A 26492-nucleotide genomic window follows, 5' to 3' on the forward strand; every position below is an offset into this window, starting at 1 on the left:
TCTGGACAAGTGATCCAACCCCAGCTCCGGAAACACTTTCCTGATGGTGCAATGAAAATTAGACGATAGATTGGAAGGTAGATAGATGGTCATAAATTGATAGATTGATCGATAGATAGTGTTATGTTTACCTATCATCCATTCGTTTTGTTTTATATATTGTTTACATGCTTTGTGTTTGTTTAATTGCAAATCGAGTTTTTCTTATTTATTGTTATGTTATAGCGTGTTTTGTGTGGTGTTATTTTCTTGCCTTATGTTATTGTGTGTCTCAAATGTCATTGTTGCGTGCCTTTTGTTTGCCTGCCAACTGCTCTTGCTTACCGTAAGGTCTTGTTCCTCTGTTTTTTTTTTTTTTTACTTCATGGGTTCTTGTTTACTTGTGTACCTGCTGCCTGCTCTTGCTTTCCAGCTTATTTTTGTTGTCTTGCTTAGTTTTGTTTATGTCATATGGTCTTGTTTACCTCCCATGTATTTTTGCTTCCCTACCCTATGATATTGTCTTATTTTGTCTACTTCATTTGTTCCTGTATAGCTGTCATTTATACTTGTTTGTTTTGTGATCATTTTTCACTTTTCATTTACATTTCTGTTGTTGTTGTTGATAGATTCCTTCGACTTTCTCGTATTTTGGTAATTCTCTTAAAAGCTGCTAAACCCCTCACAGCAAAAATTATACCGGTTCTAATGTCCCCATGTAATATGACAAACAAAACTCGTAAAGACTTGGAGCAAACGCCGAGTCTTTACGAGCCCTGATTTTTATGCCACACCTAGGATGGATTTGTAGTTGAAAATTTTGCCACTCGAGAAACTTTATTTATAGTCGATGAAAGCAACACTAGATCCGCACAGACAAGTTAATCATAAACTAGGGACGCAATATATTTAAGTGATTTTCTGACATTTCCTGAAGTTGCCCTTTTATATATGAAAATCATGCACTTGTTTTGTGTGTGTGTGTGTGTGTGTGTGTGTGTGTGTGTGTGTGAGAGAGAGAGAGAGAGAGAGAGAGAGAGAGAGAGAGAGAGAGAGAGAGAGAGAGATTTGAAGCGAGCGAACGAATCACAGAAAAAAAAACATGTTAGGTGGTCCACGCCGATCAAACATGCTCCAGACCATATCCGCGTTTGATGTACAATACACCACTTGCCTCCCAGTGGAACTGTAGTTTGCCTTGGTGGTTTACTGTAGTGGCCGTCTTTAAGTTGGTAGTCCTCCCTCCACTTTTTTTTTACGCTTTTGAGGCTATACCAACCCTATAATGGCCTTAATCGAGAATGTGAGAAACCGACATCGAAATATCAGTCCTAGGTGCTGGTCATAGTAAATTTAAGCATGAGGCTGTGGAAACGAGGGTTTGTTAGTCAGAGTAAAAAAAAGAAAACACGAAAAAGATCTGCAGATCTTTCAAGTGTTCTCATACTAAATATCATGTCTCGGTGATTTGAGACCACTCACTGACATATGATTTTTCTGTGTTTAATTTGTTCTTAGTTGTAGTTAGAAGCGCCAGGCAAAGCAGTAGTAATGTGAAATTGGTACACACATTCAGAGTTTTATCTCGGTCTAATTATGCAATGTGAGCTGCTTAATGTGGATGAGTGACTCCACACTAGTCCAGATGGTCTTGTTTCATAAGCTTTAGTCAGATCGGTTAGAAAGACGACATATCCACTCTGTGTTGAAGAACTTAGGCTCTTAATTATATTGTTAGTACATAAGTAAAATAAGCAGATGCAACTGCAAAAGATGAAGCAATCTGTAAGATTAACTTCCACACGTTACCACGTCCGTTCACTTGGTCAACTCACTCCAACTCGCACATCATGAAACCCAGCATCCACACGGTCGAACCGGCGTGTTCGACGCAGCTTGAGCTATTTGCCGGGCAGTTACAGTTGAGTGTGTGTACAGTGCGAACCCTTGGAACTCGTTTTAGCGTTCTGCGGCAAGCCAAGCACTGGGAACAATTAAATGTCGGCCGAGCTGTTGTTTTTTGAAAGGTATTGTTCATATGCAAGTTTTAGTGTCAGGAGTAGAGACGAATTATGCATACTTATTATGATGGCAGTTGTTATATTTACAAGTTTATTTAAGGAAAGTATGTCCATTTGCATTGGAGCTTTACTGACACCTCTTTTAAATATATTTTGTCTGCTGACCATTTTTTTACCTAGTGGATTCCGAAAGATAAAAGATCAATGAACCCTGACTAAAAATAGCACAAAAAGTTTTAAGACTCCTGAGCTTGCAATCTTGGAAATTACTATGCTAAGTGTTTTGTCTATCTATCTATCTTTCTATCTATCTGTCTATATCTATCTATTTGTCTATCTATCTATCTATCTATACGGAGAGAGAGAGAGACCTAAGAATGGAAGATACAACCTCTCCCCCCCATATCTACTAAGTATTAAACTAATCATTCCTGACGGAAGTTATAAAGAAACCATAATTAGGTCAGTGTAAGAAAATGAAATTGTATGGACTGAATCAAGAAAAATACAAATGTACAACTGAAGATTAATTGTTTATATATATATATATATATATATATATATATATATATATATATATATATATATATATATATATATATACACACACACAATTTTTTTTTTTTTTTTTACGTGTCCGACTCTGGGCAAAGGCTCAGGGCCTATTACTTGGGGGCAGTCACCTATCCCAAGGCCCAGTAGTCCTCCTACACCTCCACATGTAACCACTTCGGCGCTAACACCCACCGTCCATAATGAATACATGCTAGGGTTGTCTCATACAGGACTGGTGTGTTGGTATTAGCGGGGGTATTTTTACGACATGTCGGCGGGCCATCTGGTAGATCAGGAAAGTCTGCCTTTTAGGAAATTCAAATCCTTAAACTGTTCCCTGCCCCAGCCGGGATTCGATCCTGGGTCCATTAGGACTGCAGGCCGCCTCTCTACCGATTCAGCCACCGCCATACCTGTATTATAAAGATTACTAAAGAAAAGGAGTGTCAACCAAATATAGAAGAAAAAGAGTGTTGACACTATAAATTCTGTCAAGAACCTTGTTCTTGCTGCCGTCTGACGATTTGGTAGATTTTCGAAGTGGATTAGTAGGATGTAGTTTTCATTTTTTTTTTTTTTTTTTTACTTACGGCTAGACACGGCATAGTGTTTTGTAATTTCTTTAGGTTCTTTGCATTAATATCAACAGGTGTTCCATATCCAATTTCCTTTGGAAATTTATAAGAATTGAAGGCAATAACTCCCCCCCCCACCGGTAAATTATGCTAGATAAGGTTTTGCTCGATTTGGTTTGGCTAGATGAGGTTTGAATAATGCTCTAATAATTCCTGTTTAGTTATGCCTTTTTATAAACTGGCGTTATTAAAAACTTCTAACCAAATCAGAATGAACGTAACCTCATCTAACCTAATTATCTGGAGGGAAGACCTACACCATTATTAATAATTCCCGCGGAAATTGTGAATGTAAAACTTGCTGTTGATGATAATAGCCATATATATATATATATATATATATATATATATATATATATATATATATATATATATATATATATATATATATATATATATATATATAATGCCGTGTTTGCACACAAGTAGGAAAAAACATTCAGTACTAGAGGTCGTTCTTAAGTTTTATATATGCTTAGATTATACCAAACTAATATTTATGTACGATACGCGTCTTATGTTCGTATTTCTAAATAAGTCTTTAAAGATATAAGTGATAGCGGGGGAGAAAAAAACTACCAAACTTCCAACCGCCTCAGTACTCGTAACTGGGAAAGACAGACCTCAACCTGTGGCCTTGATACCTAGCCCCACCCCACCCGTTTTAGACCATTGTTTTTGAACCTTCATGGAACAGTTAATTACCTCATCCGGGGGCGGAGTCCGGTGAGGTATTGTTTTTGGTCGAGCTGCTTTGTTTCTTTGTTAGCAAATTTACGGAAAAACGGCTGAATGAAATTACATGAAACCTTCAGGATATGTGGGCAGTGGTCCTAAAAGGAACTGATTTAATTGTGAAGGTAATATTTTCAAGCTTGAAAGGCGAAACGTATGATCAAGGAGTTTCACAGGGCGAGTTCTTGAACGTGTAGTTAGTTGCCCATTACCTTAGACCTTAATTAGGAGTTTCACAGGGCAAGCTAAAATTGAAGTTAGTTGCGACTTTACCATATTTGTTTACTGACACTAAATGGCAGTACCGAATCAGGACCGTATTTAACAACACTAAAATAACTGCTGTCGAGCTAGGTTGGTTGTGCCCCGCACCACTTGTTTGATTTTTTTGGCAAGAGATGTAGTCTAGAGAAGAGGGGGCAGTGTTGGTCAAATGAGAGAAATTTACCTGAAAATCGATCTTTCCGAGTCAGTATGTACGACAGGTATTATTATAATTTCTTCCGTTGTTAAGCTGTATCATAAAGTTAGGCAGTAGGAAAACATATGTGCTTCCATATTATCTTGCACTGTGTGGTGGAGAAAGTTATTAAAAAATGAATAGTATAATACCCTTTTTCTTTCCAGCAAAGGTATGTCACGATGCTTCTTTCATCACAAGCTATCGAAATCAGACTAGTGGCAGCTGTTAACTTCTATTACTGCCAAGCATGACAAGAGTGAATTTCACGCAGATGTGCTGAATAGTAGATTTAATTATTATATTTATTGCTGGAAACCCCTCAGCCCAGTATCTGCTATATTCCTGCAGCCTTCACCTCATTATATATTGAGTAGAAGGGGCTTTTCGAGCTGAGATCAGCCTTCCTCTTAACTACAGCAAGACTCCTTACCTGAATAAAGTCGTCTAAAGGCAGCAGTACAATCAATATAATCGTATTAAAGGGGTTAATTATGTGCAGTCAACGAAAAACAGTGGTGATTTGCAGATAATTTTCATCCCTCTATATTCCCAATAATGACATACAAATACGGCTCATCCATTATTAATGCAATTAAAAGTACAGTACGTTTTTGAACATTTGAATAAGTTCGGTCATATGTGGCCAGCCATGGAAATGAGGGTTGTAGGATATGGTGATATAGAAAGTGAGCTTTAACTATTTTAGCTACTGTTTAATGATGACGCGTGTGTGTCGGTGGGGGACAGTAGTTATTGTGTGTGTGTGTGTGTGTGTGTGTGTGTGTGTGTGTGTGTGTGTGTGTGTGTGTGTGTGTGTGTGTGTGTGTACAGGGTACGTGTATACAAGGTTTGGAAGTTAGCAAGCAACTAACCTTATGACAAAAAGTAATGACTTTTTATCCAGATATTTCTTAGCTTAATGATGCACTGTGATCTCCCTCTCACCTCACTACACATTTACCTGGTGGCAGGCGGTGGCGACCATCATCCACTCACTTGGTGTAGTACTGCCTACTTCTTCCTTTACCTTTATCTTTTTATCTCTGTCTGCCCTCCTCTCTTCCCATTTCTCTCCTCCCTGCCATTAATTACTCTTATTTCCACTTTACGTGGCTCTGTACTATGTGACTAGCCTAATGGTTCCTTGTAACCCAGGAAACCATTTACAACGCTGGGTGGTAATCATATAACTAGATAACGAGGTAGTGTGGAACGTGTTATTGTTTCCCTGGTAAGTGGGTGAGGGACACAATGCTGCATCCATTCAGGAACCAAACCTCCACACTTCTCGGAGCCTTGCTGTTGCGGGGCGATATCAACCACAAAGGAACTTCGATTCACTGCATGGGACGACCCTGCAGGGGCGGTTGCTTGGCTGTGGTTGATGAGTCTGCTTGACCAGACAGATCGGGATTTATCAACAGCAACAGCAACATATACAGAATACCTCATATTCTTTTACTGGCATTTCACTAGACACGGGTCGTTTCGTCCTTGGAAATGAACAGTGTATACTATAGCAGCATGAAAAATTTCACCCTGTAATAACTCTGTCTGATACATACTTTAACGAGGAATTTAGCCATATATGCGTAAAAGTACAGCTGTACATTACCCAGTGAAAGCCTCTTGCTCTCTGACATCAGCTTTGTGTTCTTACTCGGACAGTTAATCAAATTCGTAAACGCCACTATTTGTTTCTCCCCATTGTTTTGAACAAATCGAAGGTTCAGCATCAAAACATTCCTGCGGAGAACAGGTATACTTTTTTTCTTTGCATTTATATTTATTCCCATATTTATTTTCTCAGCCGGTGTGCATGATTTTACGGCTTAACTTGTCATGTCCAGTCTCATTGCGGTGTGACTTTTTTTTCGGTAGAGATGTCATCCCTTCTCACAGTTTCATCGGTAATATCTCAGCTAAAAATCTTGTAAATAAATAATTGTTTAGAAAATCCCAAACCTCATTGCTTGCAGATTTCATTCATTTAGTTACTACTTTAACTCTTTCATATTACATATTTTTTGCAGATGTTTCTGACATTTCTCAAAGTTACTTTTTTTTTTTTTTTAGATCGTTTCGTGTCTGCTTTTCCTGTGCATTTCTTAACGATTGTTATCAGTTTCATATAACACTCATAAATTTTGAGTAACATTGATTCTGTTTCCTTTCTAATTCAAATATCATAGCCATACTTATTGACATGTATGTTTCTTTGTGATTTTATATGATGTTTCATATAGCCTCGTTTTAACGGGTGCAATTTGTTTTCTGATACTTTCTTATAGCTATTTTATACACGTTTGTCAGTGTTAATAGTGTCATGTGCTTTATGATTTTACAGCTTTATTCAAAGTATTTGCTTTATAATGTCCCAGTTTTAAAGATTTCTGCGAGTGTGGTACCTTTTTAATACCAATTTGTTAAGGATTTCTATCGGTTTGTTTTTTAACTCTTCATTTTCAGCCGTTTATCAGTGTAGTTTTCTAATACCTCGTTGTTAAACGATTTCTTCTTTATTTTTCTGTGTCCTTATCTTCAAAGGTTTATGTCAGGGTGTTTAGCTACTGAGACCCGTGCATAGGTTATTAATAACTTTATTGCGAAAAGCGGCTCATACAATTATCATCAGTAACAGCCTGCGTCATGGTGAGCAAGACAAAGACCTCCTGTAACACAAAACCTCCTATGATTAGCTCTTAGCTGAGTATATTGGTCGTGCGTTTGGTGGAATGACTTAATAGAGTATCGACCATGAAGTGACTGATGGTACAAGTATTAGTACTCTCTGGCTCATATGACGCACAATCAGCATTACGTAATTGCTCTAGTGTTGGATGGAACAAAATATTAAACTGAATTATAAAATGTAGCTGTTTATTTCTTCATTTTTGCTCCATGTTCCAGTTCGGTACTGTTCTTACAATTTAGGAACTAATCTTTGATATAATGCCAGTGAGGCTTTTATGCTCAGTCAGTAAATCAATCAGTCAACAAATTTCTCATTTCTTTGTCTCTCTTTGCCTCCTCATCAGCTATGCTCTCTCTCTCTCTCTCTCTCTCTCTCTCTCTCTCTCTCTCTCTCTCTCTCTCTCTCTCTCTCTCTCACACACACACACACACACACACACACACACACACACACACACACACACACACACACACACACACACACACACACACACACACACACACACACACACACACACACACACACACACACACACACAAACTTATAAATTGATTATTGTGCCATCTTCTCACCATACCTTCCTTCCCCTCTCCATCTACTTCGTTCTTTCTCATCTCTCTCTCTCTCTCTTGCCCCTCCTCAGCGGCGATGGCAGTTGGTGAGGGAAACTGTATGTCGAGTTATAATACTCGTAATGTATATAACCTACCCCTGCTATTTTTTTTTCTCAATTCCTCCTTCTCAATACCGCCTTCCATAATCTCTCCATCAGTCCCTCCCTATCTTATCTCAATGTCTTGTCCTTCCACAGCGACGATGGGAGTTTGTGAGGAAGGCTGTACGTCGGGTGATAGTATACGACCTGCCAGACGGAGCTCAGGTCGCCGTGGTGGTATTCAACGCCCAGGAGAGACAGACTGCACCGCTCTCCACTCTGGTGAGTAAAGTGATGGTGTGTGTGGGGGTGTGGGGGGGTGGGCAGAGGGTTGATAAGTTCTAGTGTGTTACTGTGATAAGTGTGATGTGCTGAGTGCAAGATGTGCTGAGTGCGAGATGTGCTGAATAATTCTAGTAGTGTGGCGAGGTGTTATTGCGGTAAAGAGTTTATGTATCGTAGGAAATAATGGTGCATGAACTAGTGTGTGTGTGTGTGTGTGTGGTAAGCAGCTTAATTCTCCATTTATGTATGTTACGTTGACACATAATCAGGTGTGGGTGTGTTAGACCGACAAAAGGATACTTAAGCAGGTCATGGTGAAACGAATAAGTGAAATTGTCATAATGGTGCGCTGGTGCGCTGGCCAATGTGCTGTTCGGTGGAGGGGTAAGGATGGTGTAGTAATTGATGATTTATATACTTCATTAACGTATGTCTGAATGATTTATGGTTATGTAAGTTTTTTTACGGAGTTATGACTGATGTTTTTCTGAAAATCATGTTGCTATTACTATTCTTATCATGAGCTGGTTTACTGATGATACGAATAATGTCATACACTGCAGGGAATCGAATGGTATTGTAGGGGTGGTAATATGGGGAGGAGCGGTAATGTGCTGGATTAATGACGTTGTGGAGGATGGGATGCTGATGTGAATGTGGTTGTGCGGTGATGTGCTGTGAGTAATGATGTAATGGGGACGCCAGTGTAATGAATAGAGTTAGCTGGTGCGTGTGATGGTCAACTGTTTGTGTGTGTGTGTGTGTGTGTGTGTGTGTGTGTGTGTGTGTGTGTGTGTGTGTGTGTGTGTGCGCGCTCTGCTCATGTACGAATGTTTGTGTGTGCATGTTTTTGCGTATGTGTTTGTGTATATTGTTTGTGTGGGTGTTTTGTGCGTCAGTTTATCTTGTACGTGTGTGTTTTTGAGCCCGTTTGTTTTTTATGAGCGTGTATTTTTGTATGTTGTGTGTTTACTGAGTGTTTTGTGAGTGTGTGTGTGTGTGTGTGTGTGTGTGTGTGTGTGTGTGTGTGTGTGTGTGTTTTTGGTTAAAGTAATAATGATTAAACACTGGCATTGTGGACGGTGGTAAGCCAGAATAATGGTGTTCGACCGTGATGGTTTAATGACCGTGGCTAATGAGTGTCTGACATCCAGTGTGATAAGGTGAATGAGGGAATACGGTATTAATACGGTGATAATAATATAGTAATGGTGTGTGTGATGGTGTTTTAATGGGGATGTGGTGGCCTGTGAAAGCCTTGGATGTTGTGGGAAAAACTGTTAAGGAAAGAGCGATTTTGTCACTATTTTGAGTCTTGTCATACAAACGCCGTGTTTCAATTGTCACAGTCGTCCCTTTTGGGGGATGGAAGGTGGGGGGGAATTGACAGAGTTAGCTGAAAATGGAATATGATTCTATTATGATTCCATGAACTTAGGTAATCAGTTAAACTCTTGTGCAGCAGACATGTTAATGATTTTTTTTCTTTGACTTATTATGATTAGATTTTATATTGTTTTGGTAAACGTAATTAATCTGAATATACCAGGCTGAACCCTGTAAATGCAAGGATGACTTTTTCATCTTATCCTTGCTGTCAGATGCTTTCATGCAGTTGGGAAGAGCTTAAATAGTGAATAGGGCATATCAAATCTCCACGAATCCCTCTGTACGATATTATTATTATGATGATGATGTTGATGATGATGATGATGAAATGATAGTACCGCCAGACTTTCATTTAGCTCAGTGGTGACCTGTTGTCAAGCGGATTTGTTGGTAGTGATATATAGTGGAAAATTTGCTTTGACCGGATGTGATAAGCGGTGTCTTGGTAAATGGTGGTTTGGTGAACCTGGTATTTGCTGTGTTATGGTGAACTGTGCATGGTGTTGTCGTGGTGAATGGTGACCTGTGGCATGGTAAATGATGGTGTAATGAGTGGTGGTGTGGTGAAAGGTGATAGGTTGTGTGTAACATTATGACTTTAGTGAATGATGGTGTGATACTATATGGAATACAGTATTAGTAAGGGATTTGCTTAATAAGTGATTATTAGCAGTATTTCGGGTGATATTCGAATATCTGCATGCTCACGGCTTCGGTGTGTAAGGACATGCCTTGCAGGATTCATTGGTCAACGGGCAACGTGCATAAACAAGAGCAGACTGCAAAATACTTTGAACTGGATGGAAATTCAGAACTGATTAGGGTTTAACAGGTGAACGAATAGAGTGTTAAGAGTAAGTAAGGTAAGTTCGATCGTTCTAAGGGAAAACAAAACCCTGAAAAGGCTTTAACTCAGAAAAAAAAAATGCGAAGATGGTAATGATATGAAGGGTGTGGAAATGATGTGAGACGGCAAGATTATTGTGATGGTGGAATTTGCGATATGTACAGAATATATCCTTCGGCTCCAGTGCTACCCCGTTCCTAAGGCGTTGCTTAGCGTGTTAGAAATGTATGCCGTTATAATCGCGTGGAGCGTAACCAGCTTGGGCAACTTGGCATAATTTCTTCATTTTCCCCATTGCCTTACTTACACTTCAAAGTAATGTGATTAAGAAGTGAGCGTCATAGTGTTATATAAGTGACGGAGTGAGGTGGCTAGATCAGTGACCGGCTGGAGTCATCAGCGATGTAATTGGGACAGTTTGACAATATGGTGTGCCGAAGTTAGAGTTAATGAGTTTATAAATTGGCAGTGTGAAACCTGAACATTTGGTAACTGTGTGTGTGTGTGTGTGTGTGTGTGTGTGTGTGTGTGTGTGTGTGTGTGTGTGTGTGTGTGTGTGTGTGTGTGTGTGTGTGTGTGTGTGTGTGTGTGTGTGTGTGTGTGAGTGTGTGTGTGTGTGTGTGTGTGTGTGTGTGTGTGTGTGTGTGTGTGTGTGTGTGTGTGTGTGTGTGTGTGTGTGTGTGTGTGTGTGTGTGTGTGTGTGTGTGTGTGTGTGTGTGTGTGTGTGTGTGTGTGTGTGTGTGTGTGTGTGTGTGTGTGTGTGTGTGTGTGTGTGTGTGTGTGTGTGTGTGTGTGTGTGTGTGTGTGTGTGTGTGTGTGTGTGTGTGTGTGTGTGTGTGTGTGTGTGTGTGTGTGTGTGTGTGTGTGTGTGTGTGTGTGTGTGTGTGTGTGTGTGTGTGTGTGTGTGTGTGTGTGTGTGTGTGTGTGTGTGTGTGTGTGTGTGTGTGTGCGTGCGTGCGTGCGTGCGTGTGTGTGCACGAGTGCGTGATTTCATTGCCGTATAGTACAACCAGTTATGTTGCGTTCCTTCGCTGTTCTTATCTCCTGATCATGAAATTTAAAACGATATCTAGCACGGCAATAAATCGTAAGCATTGCGCTTGAAATCGTTAATGTGCTTATGGATAGTTAATGAACCTAATTAAGTTCTATGGGGCTTCAGAGACGTATCCTGGATTGTATGGAGGGGGGGGAGGGCTTCACTAGGTAAACATCCTTGGCCTAGAATCGTAAGTGGGAGAGAAGGAAGGGGAGGGAACGATAGGATCATTTAAAGAAAGGCAGTATTATGATTCTTTAGGGACCCTCTAGAAAAATGTGTTAACGTTTTCAGTCCAGTGACGCGTTTTGTATTTTACTTTGTATTTTGCTCTATTTTTGGAAACCAATTTGATTAATTTACAGGAAGACGATTAAATAGGGAAATATATGTGGAAATACTGAATAGTGTAAAAAAATGCATCATCAGAATTACATGAAATGAGCTCTCTAAAAGTATATAACACTATTTCGGTGTGTTATGGTCACAGACATGGGAGGGAAGTGAGTGTTTCTAGGCCAAAAAGTTAATAAATAACAAATAAATGAATGAATAAGTAAATCAAGCTCCCTCCTAAAGTGTCCTTATAAAAACACTCATACAGTAGTTTGCAGTTAATCCCTTCACACCGATGTTGCATTTTTTTTTAATTCGCCCTATTTCCATATTCATTCAGAAAACTTAACTATATCCTGTTCACTTAAGTTGGCCTAAAACTGCCCTCTCTTCACTTTGAATGCGAAGTTGGAACAAGAGATTAACACTAGAATATGGTGTTGGTCACGACGAACTGCAATGGAGAGAATGTAGGGCCGTAGTATTATCTTTTTCCACCACTGAGCGGCGTGAATTAAGCTGCAAAGGAGTGAAAATTTGGGCTAAGTTAAGGTGAAGGTTCCTTGGCAGTGAAGGCGTTAATAGAAGCTATATTTAACCCATCCAATTTCAAAATTTCCCGATAATAGAATTTAATCGTAAGGGTATATCATGAATAAAAGGAAAAGTATGCGCCGGGCCACTCCCACGACTCGAATATTAACCTATGATTGCATTAAATTTTAGGCCTTCCTGTGTGATAGGAATGAGCCTCCTTGGTTATTAGTCAGGTCAGGGATCTTAGAGAGAGAGAGAGAGAGAGAGAGAGAGAGAGAATATGCTAGACTGTAGGTTATAAGCTTAAACTTCAAATCTCGTCATTATATAAAAAGTGTCTCGGTAGCCATTTCTTTAATATCGAACACAAGAACTATTTCCTGATAGTGACGGGGCCCTCCCTTCGTGTCGGGACTCTCCCTCCGTGTTAAGGCGTCCTTGTACGGAGCATATGTTAGGAGTGTATTGCTGTTTGGTAATGAGGCCTGGTAAGTAAAGGACAAGGATATTAGACTCAAGTGTACGGAAATGATAATGATTAGATGGATGTGCAGTACCGTCTTGAATGAGAGGCCTCGTGGGATTAAAACTGTGGCTGAAGAGTTGAGAGGAAGGATAACAGTTGAATATATTAGTGTTTTGATGAGGAGGGATAAATAGAGGTGGTTCAGGCCTCTTGAGAGGATGGAAGATGACAAATGGGTGTGGAAGGTGAGAGGTTGAACGTCGTGGATAGGGATGCGAGAGGGAGATAAAAAAAGATCTGGGATGAGGTCATAAAGTATGACCTCGGGGATAAGGGATTGAATTGGGAGAGATGGCTGAGATCGAGCAGCGTGGAGAGCCACCATTAAGCGACCAAGGCCGACTATGCAAGCATGTTTGACCCGTTATAAACAAAACGAAACTTTCCATAGTTGTGCATTCCAGTTGCGGTGAATCTATCAGGGACAGAAGGTCTCATGACACAAATGAGAACTTGTTTTTAACTCTTTCAGTCCATTGAGATAATTTTAATTTATCATACCTAAACTCAGACGATTTCCTTTTAGTGTGGGAAAAGGATGTAGATTTTGAGAGGGTTGGTGAAGATGGTCTCTTTACCCCATCACTACAAATCTTCCCTTTAAAGTAGACAGAATATTTTGAAGATAGCAAAAATCAAATAATGAAATTCGTCAGATGTTCCAAGGAGTTAAATCATATTATAGACAGGTTGTACTGTTTACGAGTCATCAAATTTAAATACTATGTGTCTGTGACATGATAAGGCTTTATACTCTCTGCGTTACTACTGTATTTACAAATGTGTGTTTGCGGAGCTTTGAATGAAAGTGCAGCCCGTTAGAATGCATGCAGTTGAGTGCAACTGTGTTACCTTGTACCAAGTTCACTATGTTGTTTTGAAAGTAAAGTTTGACAGTACAAGCGAGTGCATGTCGAGGAATGCTCAGGACACCAGACCCTGTAACTCCTTGCACAGTTGTCTGGAGGGTGATCAGCCAAGCGGCAGCTTCTCAAATGCTTGGTTCAGAATTGCTGAATTCTGAGTAAGTGTGGATGTAGCCATATCTGTATGTATTTGTTCTATGGGGAATAATTTTAATAACCTTGGAGATAATCAATTGTATTATGTTAAATATTAAAGCAAAATAATGTGACGGTCTTCATTTTTTTTTTTTTGTGCTAAAAGTAAGACATACTGTACAATGCAGAGAGAAACATCGCTTAAACCCATATGACTGAAACTGTAAGTAACAGTACGTCAAAGTCTGTCTATGCACATAATGAAAACAAGCATCAAGGCCCGGAATAAATCCTGGATACGCAATTAGTCTTTTTTTTTGGGGGTGCGGGGGTGCTCAACACCAAGTGAATAAGTTTTTCTTATCTGGGCAGGTAACTGGGTATGAAGATGAACCTTTAACCATGAGCATTCTTTGTCTGTATTGTTATGAACCTTGAGCAAAAGCCAAGTGAAGCACAGGAACATAATGCTTGGTGCTGGTCCTGGTTTGTCACGACGCGATGTAATTGAGCGTTTTAATGTTTGGGGTTCTGAACCAGAAGAAACGAGATTCGGTTTCTTAATTTTTATTAATGTGTGAAGGTCTCGTTAGTTTATGACTAAGTTTCGAGAAAATATAAATGATCTACTGATCACTTTTGTTCTCTCACCTCCAGTTCTTCTCCGTCAAATCAAATTACTTTAAGAATGATCTCAAGGTTTCGACTCAATATAGACATTAAAGGTTTTGACCTAGTACACAGACACTGAGGAAGGAGTATTAACAATATAAATATCTATATCTATATCTGTCCATCTATCTATATCCATCCATCCATCCATCATCCAATCCTACATTGCCCCATGAGGAGCGTAGGAACCCGGGGCTAGGCATTTGGTCCCGATATATATATATATATATATATATATATATATATATATATATATATATATATATATATATATATATATATATATATATATATATATATATATATATAATGAAAGTGATCATTTGTGTTTTCTCCTCGCCAGCTGGACTCAGCCACGTCGGACATACGGGAAAGGCTGGGATCGTCGCTGCCCAGGAACCCATCCAGCGTGAGGGAGAGCCAAGCATGCATCCCGTGCGGCATCAGGACGGCCGTCAGGGTGCTGCAGGAAGGAGGAGCGCAGCCGCAGGTGAGTGTCTGCAGATACAAGGTCACATGGGACTGAGGGCTTGCTTAAAAAAAAAAAAAATGCATGAGTGCTTGCATGTGTGTGCATACATTTTATTTTCCATTTTGCGTTGTTTATGGTGTTACATTTTCACTGCTCCATTAGGATCTTACGGGCGCCGGACTAGGCTGTTCAATCCAGATTCCTAAGTGTCATTGTGTAAGTGGAAAAAAAAATGCAATTTGGATTTAATCACTTTATGGACCACATTTGGCTGGTGCACCTTAACTCACTAGTCTACCAGGCATCTGTTTGTTAGCTGTATTGTTGGCATGTAGTGGTGCATAAAATAAATGCGAAAACAGCACTATTATGTGCAGATTAGAATCGGTTAATCTATTGCTCTCATACACACACCAGTTCATTCTAGCAAATGCAGCTTACTTTTGCTCAGCTGAACTAGTCAGAAGATGAGAAAAAAAAAAGTATGCATGTGAAAATGTTGTGGTGATGGTGGTTTTTAGTTAAATGAGAGTAAATAAGATAAATGTAAGATCATTACTATTATGTGCAGACTGAAATAGGATAACACACCTCTCACTGACACTAAAGTTACAGAGCTAAAGTCGAAGAAAAAGAAAAAGGTGTAGGTGGTCATTAGTAAATTGACGGTGCGTAAAGTACACAAATATGAACACATTTACTGATGTGTGCAGATTAGAATCGGATAATTAATTAATTTCAAGACACTACAGTTTGTCAGTAGGTGTAGCTTTAATTAACCCTTTAATGGCTGACCAATGATAAAATGATTCAGATTTCTTCCATTTTGGAATGGGAGCTCATATTGGGAGTCTTTATAGATTTCAAGCAGATGTTACAGGGAACAGAGTATTTCATATATATTATTATATGTCCCCAAATTAGGAACGTAGGCATTTTCATGTGGCAATTATTTCCCCAAAAGGAATCTAAACAATCTTCATCCTCTTTCAGTTTATTTTTATATACCGGGTTGGAACTGAATTATGCTGTCATGCGTTAAACTCGAATTTATTTCGCTAAGTTCATTAAACTGAACATTGAAATGACAAAATTACAACTCATCACATTCCTATTTTCCACATATTTCATCACGCATCTTTTTTTTTTTTTTGTGGAAGAACTCACTGCACCTTTTATGTAAACTCTTGTAACATTTCTTGTGTTCTTCATGCACAGAGTTCAATCTACTTTGAGAACATGTCACCAGAAAGTAAATGACCCCATCATATCTCATTGCGTTGGATGGGGGTGCCAGTGACCCTCGAAGTGTCTTCCTCATCCATTAAACCCTTGTCATGCCTCGTGCAGTTTCTGTCCTGAACTAAAGGTGTGTTGTAGCAAGAAATGGATCATTATGTTGTGGAACCTAAAGGCAGCCACTACTGTCATGTTCAGTATGTTTGAAAAGATGTTATACCACCACTTCTTCGAAAGTAGTTTTGGTCTGGAGGATGTCAACACGTGTCACAGACATCAATGTCTACCATTCCTTTATTGTACAGCTTTATGTGGTATGGCTGGGAAACTAGCTTGTTACTTTCTTTCTTTAGACGCCTTTCTGCTGTCTGAAGTGGATAGTTACTAGCAACAGTCAGAACAGAGTTGTGATTCCACTTCACACACACTACAATACCATCTGACTTGAAGTCAGAAAATCCTTGTTAATGTTTTTCAACTTCATTGTTTTGCTGGGAGAGGACAGTGTTCTGTTCTGTTTCCACGAATGGCTCCACAAGTTCGCATATCCTTTTGAGCCAATTCTGCCAGTAGTTTGTGGCTTGTGAAAAAATTATCAGAGAACACATGTTGATTAGCCTTCTCATCTGACTGCAACATTTCATTGAAAACACGGGATCCCAGTGGTGATTTACTGTAACTCTCTTTACCACAGTGGATGGAGAAGTTGTATGGATTTCCAGTTGCACTACACAGCACCCTCAGTTTGTATCCAAAAATGCAAAATTACCATTGTCAACAGACTCTTGGGATCTGCGTCTGAGGACGAATGAATATTTAGTTATGCCCAAGGCATGACTAATGAGGGTATATATATTGGGGAAGTCTAGTTGCCACATGTGTCAGCTTGTTTCAGCCTGTAATGCAGCTAGGCTATGTAGCAGTAGACTTGAAACCTGCTCCTTCCTGTAAATTTCATTGGTCAGCATGCCAACGTACCTATTTTGGGAACATCAAAAATATTTTACTCTATCTTTACAAGTTACGGTCTTTTGTGGATGGTGAACTAAGTGAATTTTTCTCTTTGAAGGTTGGGTTGAAACAGGGATGTGTCATGTCTCCATGGTTGTTCAATCTGTACATGGATGGGGTAATAAAAGAGGTACAAGGTAGGGTAGTGGATGTTGGAGTGGCCATGGTGAGAGAGGATAGTGTTTGGAAACTCCCTGTACTGTTGTTTGCAGATGATACTGTGTTGTTGAGTGAAGACGAAGGGGAGCTGCAAGGCTTGGTGGATGAGTTTGAGAGAGAGTGTAAGAAACGGAATCTAAAGGTGAATGTAGGGAAGAGTAAAGTGATGGTCTTTGAGAAAGGTGAAGTCAGTGAATGTACAGCGAGGTTGGATGGTGAGGAATTGGAAAATATGAGTACGTTTAAGTACTTGGGTAGTGTGATGAGTAAGGATGGAGGTTTGGAGGGTGAAGTGCTTGAAAGGGTACAGCAGGGAAGAAAGGTTGGTGGTTCCTTGAAAGCAGTGATAAGAAACAGGGAAGTGAGCATGGAAGTGAAAAAGTTACTACATGACAGTATTGTGATACCAACTCTAACGTACGGAAGTGAAGCTTGGACGTTGTTGGAAGGACACAAGTCAAGAGTGAGAGCAGTGGAAATGAGTTATTTAAGAGGAGCCTGTGGAGTCACATGGAGAGACAGGCTGACGAATGAGGATATAAAGGACCGTTGTGGTGTTGATGTGGATGTGATAGGAAGCGTTATGAGGAACACACTGAGGTGGTTTGGCCATGTGGAGAGGATGGAGGGTGAAAGACTGACGAAGAGAGTGTATGTGAGTGAGGTGGAGGGGGAAAGAGGGAGGGGGAGGCCGAGGATGAGATGGAGGGATGAGGTGGAGAGGTATATGAGAGAGGGGGGTGTGAGCTGGGAGCAGGGGAGTGAAATGGCGGGGGACAGGGCGACTTGGAGGTGATGTGTTTGTGGCCACCCCAAACGGGATTGAGGCGTCTGGCAATAGATAGATAGATAGATAACTTAAAGTAGGAAAATACTTTCTAAGGTAATTCTCAATATATATTTGCTGAACAGAGACTAAATATTTTAGCAACAAATAATTCAAGAACAAAACTACCTAGAGTGCTAAAATATCGTGATAATAGAAGAGCACAAAGAGGTATTAGAACTGTTAAATAATAGCTTTTTTTGTCATTGTATATAATTAAATAAACACCAATAAAGTTATATTTGCACACCAGCGTAGAACATCAATAAACTGATTTTTAATTACATATTTTAATGTTCCCCAAACGAGAACGTTGGCGCTGAAAAACCCTGTGAAGCACAAGAAAGAAATATGAAGGTGGGGGTTAAGTTTCTGGCGAAATAAGAGGATATTAAATCGATAGGTATGACATTACTTCTACGTGCCAACTGGAATCTGATGAATAGAAACAAAATTTCATGTCTGAAGATGTAGTTTGTTATTATCCCATGGCTCTTCTGTCCGTGAACCCGGTGGACTGCAGACTGGAATTTCCCTGCAGTCCACCATCCTCCTTTACGAGCTTAGGAAAGGAGCTGAGGGACGTTTGTATAACATGCAGTAAAAACAATTGGTTATATCGGTGCCATCAGAGGCCTACCTTTCCAGCATCAGATACAGTTTGTGCCAATTGAACAGTGACTGAGAAAAAATAGATAATAATATAGAGCTGGGTGTGGAGTGGAGAGGTGTGAGTATGAGGGTTGGGGCGGGAGGGGTGAAGGGTGCTCGACAAGTGAGAAGTGTTCACCGCCCCGCTCGAGCACCAGCCTTCATAGCCCAGTCGGCCCCGGGCGTGACGCTTCATAAATGTGTGTAAATAAGGAGATATAAATGTTTTAAACTGGTGAGCGCTTACGTCATCAAACAGAGGCACTTGACTAAAGCCTGCCTTAGCTTACAGTTCACCAAAAAAAGTTTTTTATTATGAAATATATACTCACATTCAGAAAACTTGCTTATTGGGGAGATGAAACACTTTTGGCCCGACTTAGGCACTTATCGGGTATGAATAGTGAGGGAACATATGCATTCATATATACAATGGGTTCGTGGCAAAGAGGAGAGTTGGTATCCAGCCACACTTTCCTTTAAATTGCGGAGTAAAAATTGATAGTATTCCCTCTTCATGCAAGAATATTTTTGTGAAATGTAATCATTTCCAAAATCCACATGGACTGGTGAACTTCAGATACTGACTCGTGTGCACAATATCTCGAATGCAGCCAAGCAAAATCAATTAATTCTCTTTGATGTTAGTTTTCATCGTACTGGAACACAGCCGTATAAATAAATTCGTATTCATCAAAGGGCAATGTAATGAGAGAGGAAGTGGTAGGGAGAACAGATTGAGATACTGATACTGGCTAAAGAAACTGTAGACTCATTAACAGGTTAAAAAGGATTCTCTTTGTTCTAAGGCTGCATCCATAGCGAGAGAGCTTTGTAAGTGAATTAAACTGTATTACAGTAATACTGGCTTAAAGATACGATAGAACTACGAACTGGAAAAGAAAAAGAGGGAGGGGATATACGCACAAGACTAGTCACAGCGAAATAGTTTGGTAAAGGACTAAGATGATGATGTTGACTGCAGAAATGATAGCCACATTATGGTTCAGAAAAGTTGGATCAGTACATGCACACTGCCACAGTCACAGCATGGTAAATTAATGATATTTGTTGTAAATTAAAGAAACTAAAGACAAGTGAATTTGTAAAGAGAAGAGGAGCCCGTAAATGCCTAAGTCTCCAGTCACAGTGAAGCAGAATGGTAAATTACTATAATACTGCTACTAGTTAAAGAATAGATAGCCATGTGAATTAGCAAAGAAAAGAGAGGCCGGTATATACACAAGGCTCCAGTCACAGCGAGATAGCAGTGCCACTCTCTGTAAATACACAGATTAATTCATCGGCACCTCGGAGCACACACACGGAGGACACAAACAGAGGGCCAATATATGTTGATACTGGGGCAGGTGTATATAGATAACAGGCCGGTTATGAGACGGGGCGCCCCACTACCACAATATCACGCGCTGCCAGGGGGCCTCTTCTCCCTGCATCGCCTCGCTCCACCTCGTCTCACTCCTCTCTCCCTCGCCACACTTCTCTCTACCTTGTCTCTTTTCATATTTCGTCCCACCTCGTCCCTCTGCTTCCTACCTCACCCACCTCATTCCACTGCTTCCTGCCTCACCCACCTCGCTCCACTGCTTCCTACCTCGCCCACCTCGCCCCGCTGCTTCCTACCTCGTCCACCTCGCCCCACTGCTTCCTACTTCACCAGTCTCTCCCCACTGCTTCCTACCTCACCTACCTCGCCCCACTGTTTCCTACCTCGCCCATCCCGCCTCCACTGCTTCCTACCTCACCCACCTCGTCCCACTGCTTTGTACCTCGCCCACCTCAACTGCTTCTCATAACATCTCACCCTGCTCCACTCCTCCCTACCTCATCCCACTTTCTCTGTCCTCCTTAATTCGCTCCACTCTATCTCACAGCTTCCTTCCTCGTTCCGCTCCTCCCTGCCTCATCCTGCCACATATTACTCCCTCTTACTTCGCCCCATCTCACCCCTTTCCACCCTTTCTCGCCCTTCCCCTCGTTACCTCGATCCATATCTCTCCATCCTGCTTCATTCGTCCCACTTTTTCCTACCTTGCCCCACTTTTTTCTACCCAGTCCCACTTCTTCCTACCTCGCCCCACTTCTTCCTACCTCGCCCCACTTCTTCCTACCTCGCCCCACTTCTTCCTACCTCGCCCCACTTCTTCCTACCTCGCCCCACTTCTTCCTACCTCGCCCCACTTCTTTCTACCTTGCCTCACTTCTTCCTACCTTGCCCTACTTTTACTTCTTCCGACTTGTTCTTCCTACCCTGTCCCACTTCTTCCTGCCTCGTCCCACTTCGTCTTGTTTGGCCTCACTTATTCCTGCCTCGTCCCATTCTTCGGACCTCATCCAACTTCTTCCTACTTCTTCCTACCTCGTCCCACTTCCTGCATTGCCCTACCTCTTCCTTCCTCACTCCACTTTTTCCTACATCGTACAATCTAGTCCAATGTCTTCCTGCCTCGCCCCACCTCGTTCCACATTTTCCTACCTCCTCCTTCCTCATCTCACTTCTTCCTGACTCGCCCCACTTCTCTCTACCTCTTTCTACTTCATTCCATTTCTCCCTCGCTCCGCTTTTACCTCGTTCCACATCTACCTCTCCCTACTTCCTCCTACCTCGTCCAATTTCTTCCTACCTCACCCCGGCTTCTCCCACTTTTCTTCTACTTCTTCCTGCCTCGCTTCCACTTGTCCCACGTCATCCTACCTCGCCCCCTGTAGTCCCACTTTTTCCGACCTCGCCCCTCCTCGTCCCACTTTTTCCTACCTCGTTCCACTTCCTTTGATTTCTTGGCCCGTCCCACCTCTTCTCACTTCATCCTACTGCACCTCACTTTGCCCCACTTCTTCCTACCTTTTCCCAACTCGTTCTACTTCTTCGTACTATGCCCCTTCTCGTCCTACTTCTTCATGCCTAACCCCACCTCGTCCCACTTCTTCCTACCTCGCTCAACCTTGTCGTAGCCTCGTCCCACTTCTTCCTACCTCGCTCCATCTCGTCCCATTGCTTATTTCCTCCTCTCACCGTCCCACTTCTACCTCGCCCCACTTCTTCCTACCTCGTCCTAACTCCTTCTACCTCGTGCCACCTCGTTCCACTTCTTCCCACTCAGTCCTTCTTCTTATCTCGTCATGCTGCTTCTTACCTCGTCATGCTGCTTCCTGGTTAGCCATGCTTCTTCCTACCTCGTCCCACATTATTCCATTTCTTCCTACCTCATCCCACCTGTTCTCACTTCTTCCTGCCTCGCCCCACCTCGTCCCACGTCATCTTACTTCACCCATATTCGTCCCACTTCTTCCTACCTTACCCCACCTCGTCTCAACTCTTCCTTCTTCCTACCTCGTCCTACGTCTTCCTACCTCGCCCCATTTCTTCCTTCCTTGTCCCACATCTTCCTACCTCATCCAATTTTCTACCTTATCCCACCTCATCCCGCCTCGTCCCACCTCATCCTGTCTTGTCCCACTTCTTCCTACCTCTGCCCACTTGGCCTCACTCCTCCTTACCCCGCCCCATGACGTCCACCTCTCCCCGGCCCTCCGCCTGGTCGATACCCGTCTACCTGATGCCCTCTGGTGTCAGGCACAGAGACTCAGTGTAGGCAAAGTACAAGCATTAGAACCATTGCAGTACCTTTTATTCGTATTAAAACATTCTTATGCTAATGTTGTTTTCCATGTCCATTTGAAAATGGAAGAACAGCTCTAGGGCACGCCTGACAGTACAGAAAATTATGAAATGATTGTTAAATATAGTGGAAATAAATTTTAGGTTTAACGTGTTATACTGCAAACTTTTGTGTGTATATCTGTATACACAGGGTATCACGACGCGCACACCATATGTCAGGAGGTGGTTGTATGGCTTGTTTTATATAGGATGGATATTGCCAGGACGGGGCAAATTCAGTCTTAATTGCTGAGGGAAAGATTCTGCATTTCAACTATTGTATTTATTACTGTGCATTTTTGTGACTAACGGGAGACAATGTAATTTATCTCCAAGTAGAACTCACTGAGTCAGATAATCAGAATACCTGGACTATTGATCTAGCTAAAGAGTAAGAGGTTAGTATTCTATCTTGGCAAACGCCAGATGATTTTTGTTCACTTCAAAAACCATATATATATATATATATATATATATATATATATATATATATATATATATATATATATTTATAGATAGATAGATAGATAGATAGATAGAGATATAGTATGTATGAGGACTGCTGGGCCTTGATAGCAGGCTGCGAAGCCTATGCCCAGAGTCATATATATATATATATATATATATATATATATATATATCTATATATATATATATATATATATATATATTACATTGCTGTGTACCTATGACTGTGTACAGTATGTATATGTGTTGGTACAGGAACGTGTGTGTATTTTTTAGGCACGTGTATTTATACGGGTGCATGTATGTTTGTGTACGTGTGTAACGGTGTCTATCTGTGTATACGTGTGTACGAATGTGTATGTGTACGTTTGCGAGTGTCGATCGTCTTCCATTAGCACGACATCGTCCAAGTCCTTAGTTTATGCATTAGTCTCGCATGCATCTTTGGCAGTGTTTAACAAGTCATGAAAAACTTAGTCGGTGTTCCTCACCCTGGATTTTTTTTTTTTTACTTTTAAAAGTAATTGTATTTAAGAAAAGGGAATACATTTAACCTTGGATTACATGATGAACAATTCGCAGAGAACATTCATGCAGCGTAACTATCATTTACGCATTGACTAATCAGAATATATCTATTAAATGGCCTTTATTACTGTTTCATGATATCACCCAGCCACTCCAATAAACCTTGAATACGATGGCGTCTTTTTGAAAATGTTTTTTGCAGTTTTTAGATTATTTCCTTTTAACTCAAGAGAAACTTTTAAAACTGGAGTTGTTTGATACATAAACCTCATTACATTGAATTTTATCTTATCTGAATGTAACTGACTGACCGCAGAAAATTTAAGAAAAGCCACCATATTAAATGGGTTGCATTACATTAGTAAATGTGGAGTATGTAAGAACCCTGACTGTAACTGTGTGCGACTGGGTGTGGTCCATCAGGCTGCAACGCCATTAAAAAGCTGTAAACTTAGTGACTCTCCAGCGTGTCTGTGAGTGCATGTGTGTGTGCATGCGTGCTCGTGTGTGTGTGTGTGTGTGTGTGTGTGTGTGTGTGTGTGTGTGTGTGTGTGTGTGTGTGTGTGCGTGCGAGCGTGCGTGCGTGTGCCTGTGCGTGTGTGTGTGTGCCTGCCTGCCTGCCAGCGTGTGCGCGAACGCATCTGTGCATGTGTTCACATGTGTGTGGCCGCGAACGTGTGTATGTTTGTATGTCTATGTAGAACGCAGATACATGTGTATATGAGAGCCCATACCGTGACTAAGTTATTTCATCCGCCAGGGTTATGCTTTGACTAGGTTTGTGTGTCTGTCTGCATGCTAGTCTTTATAAATTTTAATCGAAATATTGTTGTACGGAGTTGAACCCGTATGTGTAATAATTACTGAGGACATTATTGGAACAAGTGATTGGTTGGGGCAATAATTGTCGAAAGTTAAGGTCATGAAAGATATGAAAGTGTGGATAGGGCTCCCGCAGCTGAGGTGTGTGCTGTCTGAGTGATATTATGTTATTACTTTAGGCTGCGAACATCGTGATGGTGACGAGCGGTGGTGACGGGCGTGAAAGTCAGGTGGAAGAGGTGCGTCAGCTTGTGCAGCAATACGGGCTGCGATTGCTGCTGGTGCTCTACCCACTGGCGGAGCGACCTGGCCTGCCTGCACCACCACACGCACTCGTACCCATTGCCAAGGAGTCAGGCGGCAGCATTTTTACTGTCATGGATGAAGGGGTTGGCATAGACTCTAAGGTAAGCCTTCATTTTACCCCTTTACGTTGCACTGTTTGAGATAAAGTTGTTAGGAAAAACTCTAAACCATGTTTCCATTATTATTATTATTTTTTTTTTTCATTGCACTTTTGAATCAAGCGGGTAGCACAGACTCTTGAGGTGAGGTATTTTTTAGGCCTGGTGTTGGATCAGTACGGATATAGCGGTTAGCTTAGGCTCCAAGATAAGCTATTATTTCAACCTCCTTCCTTGCGCTGTCATGGATAATGAGGTTGGTTATCAATGGACTGTCAACGATAAACAGAATGTCATAGTTTAGGTGAGGTCTCTGGTACCATAACCTTTTCACTGCACTGACTGGATCCACAACCAGATCCTTTATAATGGTGATGGCACTAGCGGAATTATGCGCTCTCTGGGCGCTTTCTAATTAGATATGGTCAACCAACATCTGCCATTCGAGTGCAGTCAGCAACTGTATAGGAAGGCTAAACATGCTCCATGTGACTCATTTCCCACCGAAATTATCGTAAAAAATATGGAGCTTACAAAGCACTTAACGGTTTAATGTCAAAACATACGACCGTAAGATCCATTTACCACGCAGCTATGATGGACACACCTAGAGATTTCACCGAGAGAAGCATCAGATGATCTCGTTCAAATGAGAGAAATTCTGGTAGTTATATGCTTAAAGCCAGCTTGATATACATGGGAATTAGGATTAACGATGGTCTTTCTGCAATTCACCACCCTTCTTTCGGAGGAAAAGATAGCAGATTATGGCACACTTATACGCGTATAAGCTGGCAGTTGAGCGGCCGGCTTACATTAATGCCACCACATAAAAGCATCCCCCTCCAGCACCTAGGAACAGTGATAGTTCTTTCATAATAATAATAATAATAATAATAATAATAATAATAATAATAATCCATCCATCCATCCATCCATCATCCAGTCCTACATTGCCCCATGAGGAGCGTAGGAGCCCGGGGCTAAGCAGTTGGTTCCGACATTTAAGATGAGTGACCAGCCTCACTCATCCCTGAGTGGCATTACATGAGCAATCAACCCCAACCACCCCTTGGATAAAAACCTTCACCGGTTCAATCCGATTGGAGCGCAATTACTCACTAAACCACCAGGCGCCAAAATTTGGTTATATGGTTACCACCCAGAGTAGTAAATGGTTTCCTGGTGTACAGGAAGCCATTTGGCTTGTCACTCAGTGTAGAGTCACCCGCAGGCAGAAGGAAGAGGAAAGAATGAAGGAAAGAAAGACAGAAGAGAAAGTGTATAGTTACCCGTAGGCAGAAGGACAAGGAAAGAATGAAGTATAGGAAGACAGAAGAGGATGGAAGGAAAGAAGGATGGAGGAGAGGAAAGGGCAGACACCCAACAGCAGCACTACGTCGAGTGAGTGGATGGTGAGCGCCCCCACCTACCAGAAATAATAATAATAATAATATATATATATGTATATATATATATATATATATATATATATATATATATATATATATATATATATATATATATATATAATATACAGTATATATATATATATATATATATATATATATATATATATATATATATATATATATATATATATATATATATATATATATATATATATATATATATATATATATATATATATATATATATATATATATATATATATATATATATATATATATATATAAAACGTAGTTTTAGATAGATTGATAATTTATCATTGTTATTATTATTTTTCATATATTCATTATCAAAATCTGAACAATTTATAATCATGTAAGGCAGGTAAGCTTGATGGAAAGCCAGGGGGTGAGTATGCAACAGATAGTCACCTGTGCTAGGGAATGCTAT

At 40.7% G+C, this 26492-nt stretch overlaps 1 protein-coding gene across 1 annotated transcript in view; it reads left to right on the forward strand.

Moving 5' to 3' along the window:
• Positions 1-26492, forward strand: part of LOC145408259 (calcium-activated chloride channel regulator 1-like) — a 369924-nt gene that overhangs the window by 258087 nt on the left and 85345 nt on the right. Inside the window, exons 7-9 of the mRNA XM_080279028.1 lie at positions 7895-8020; positions 14714-14860; positions 24408-24635. Coding sequence (XP_080135154.1) covers positions 7895-8020; positions 14714-14860; positions 24408-24635 — 501 coding nt within the window. The remainder of the gene's footprint in view (positions 1-7894; positions 8021-14713; positions 14861-24407; positions 24636-26492) is intronic.

Source organism: Coenobita brevimanus, chromosome 76 (genome assembly GCF_032717465.1).
Source record: "Coenobita brevimanus isolate Jiangsu-jjx chromosome 76, ASM3271746v2, whole genome shotgun sequence".
NCBI lineage: Eukaryota > Metazoa > Arthropoda > Malacostraca > Decapoda > Coenobitidae > Coenobita > Coenobita brevimanus.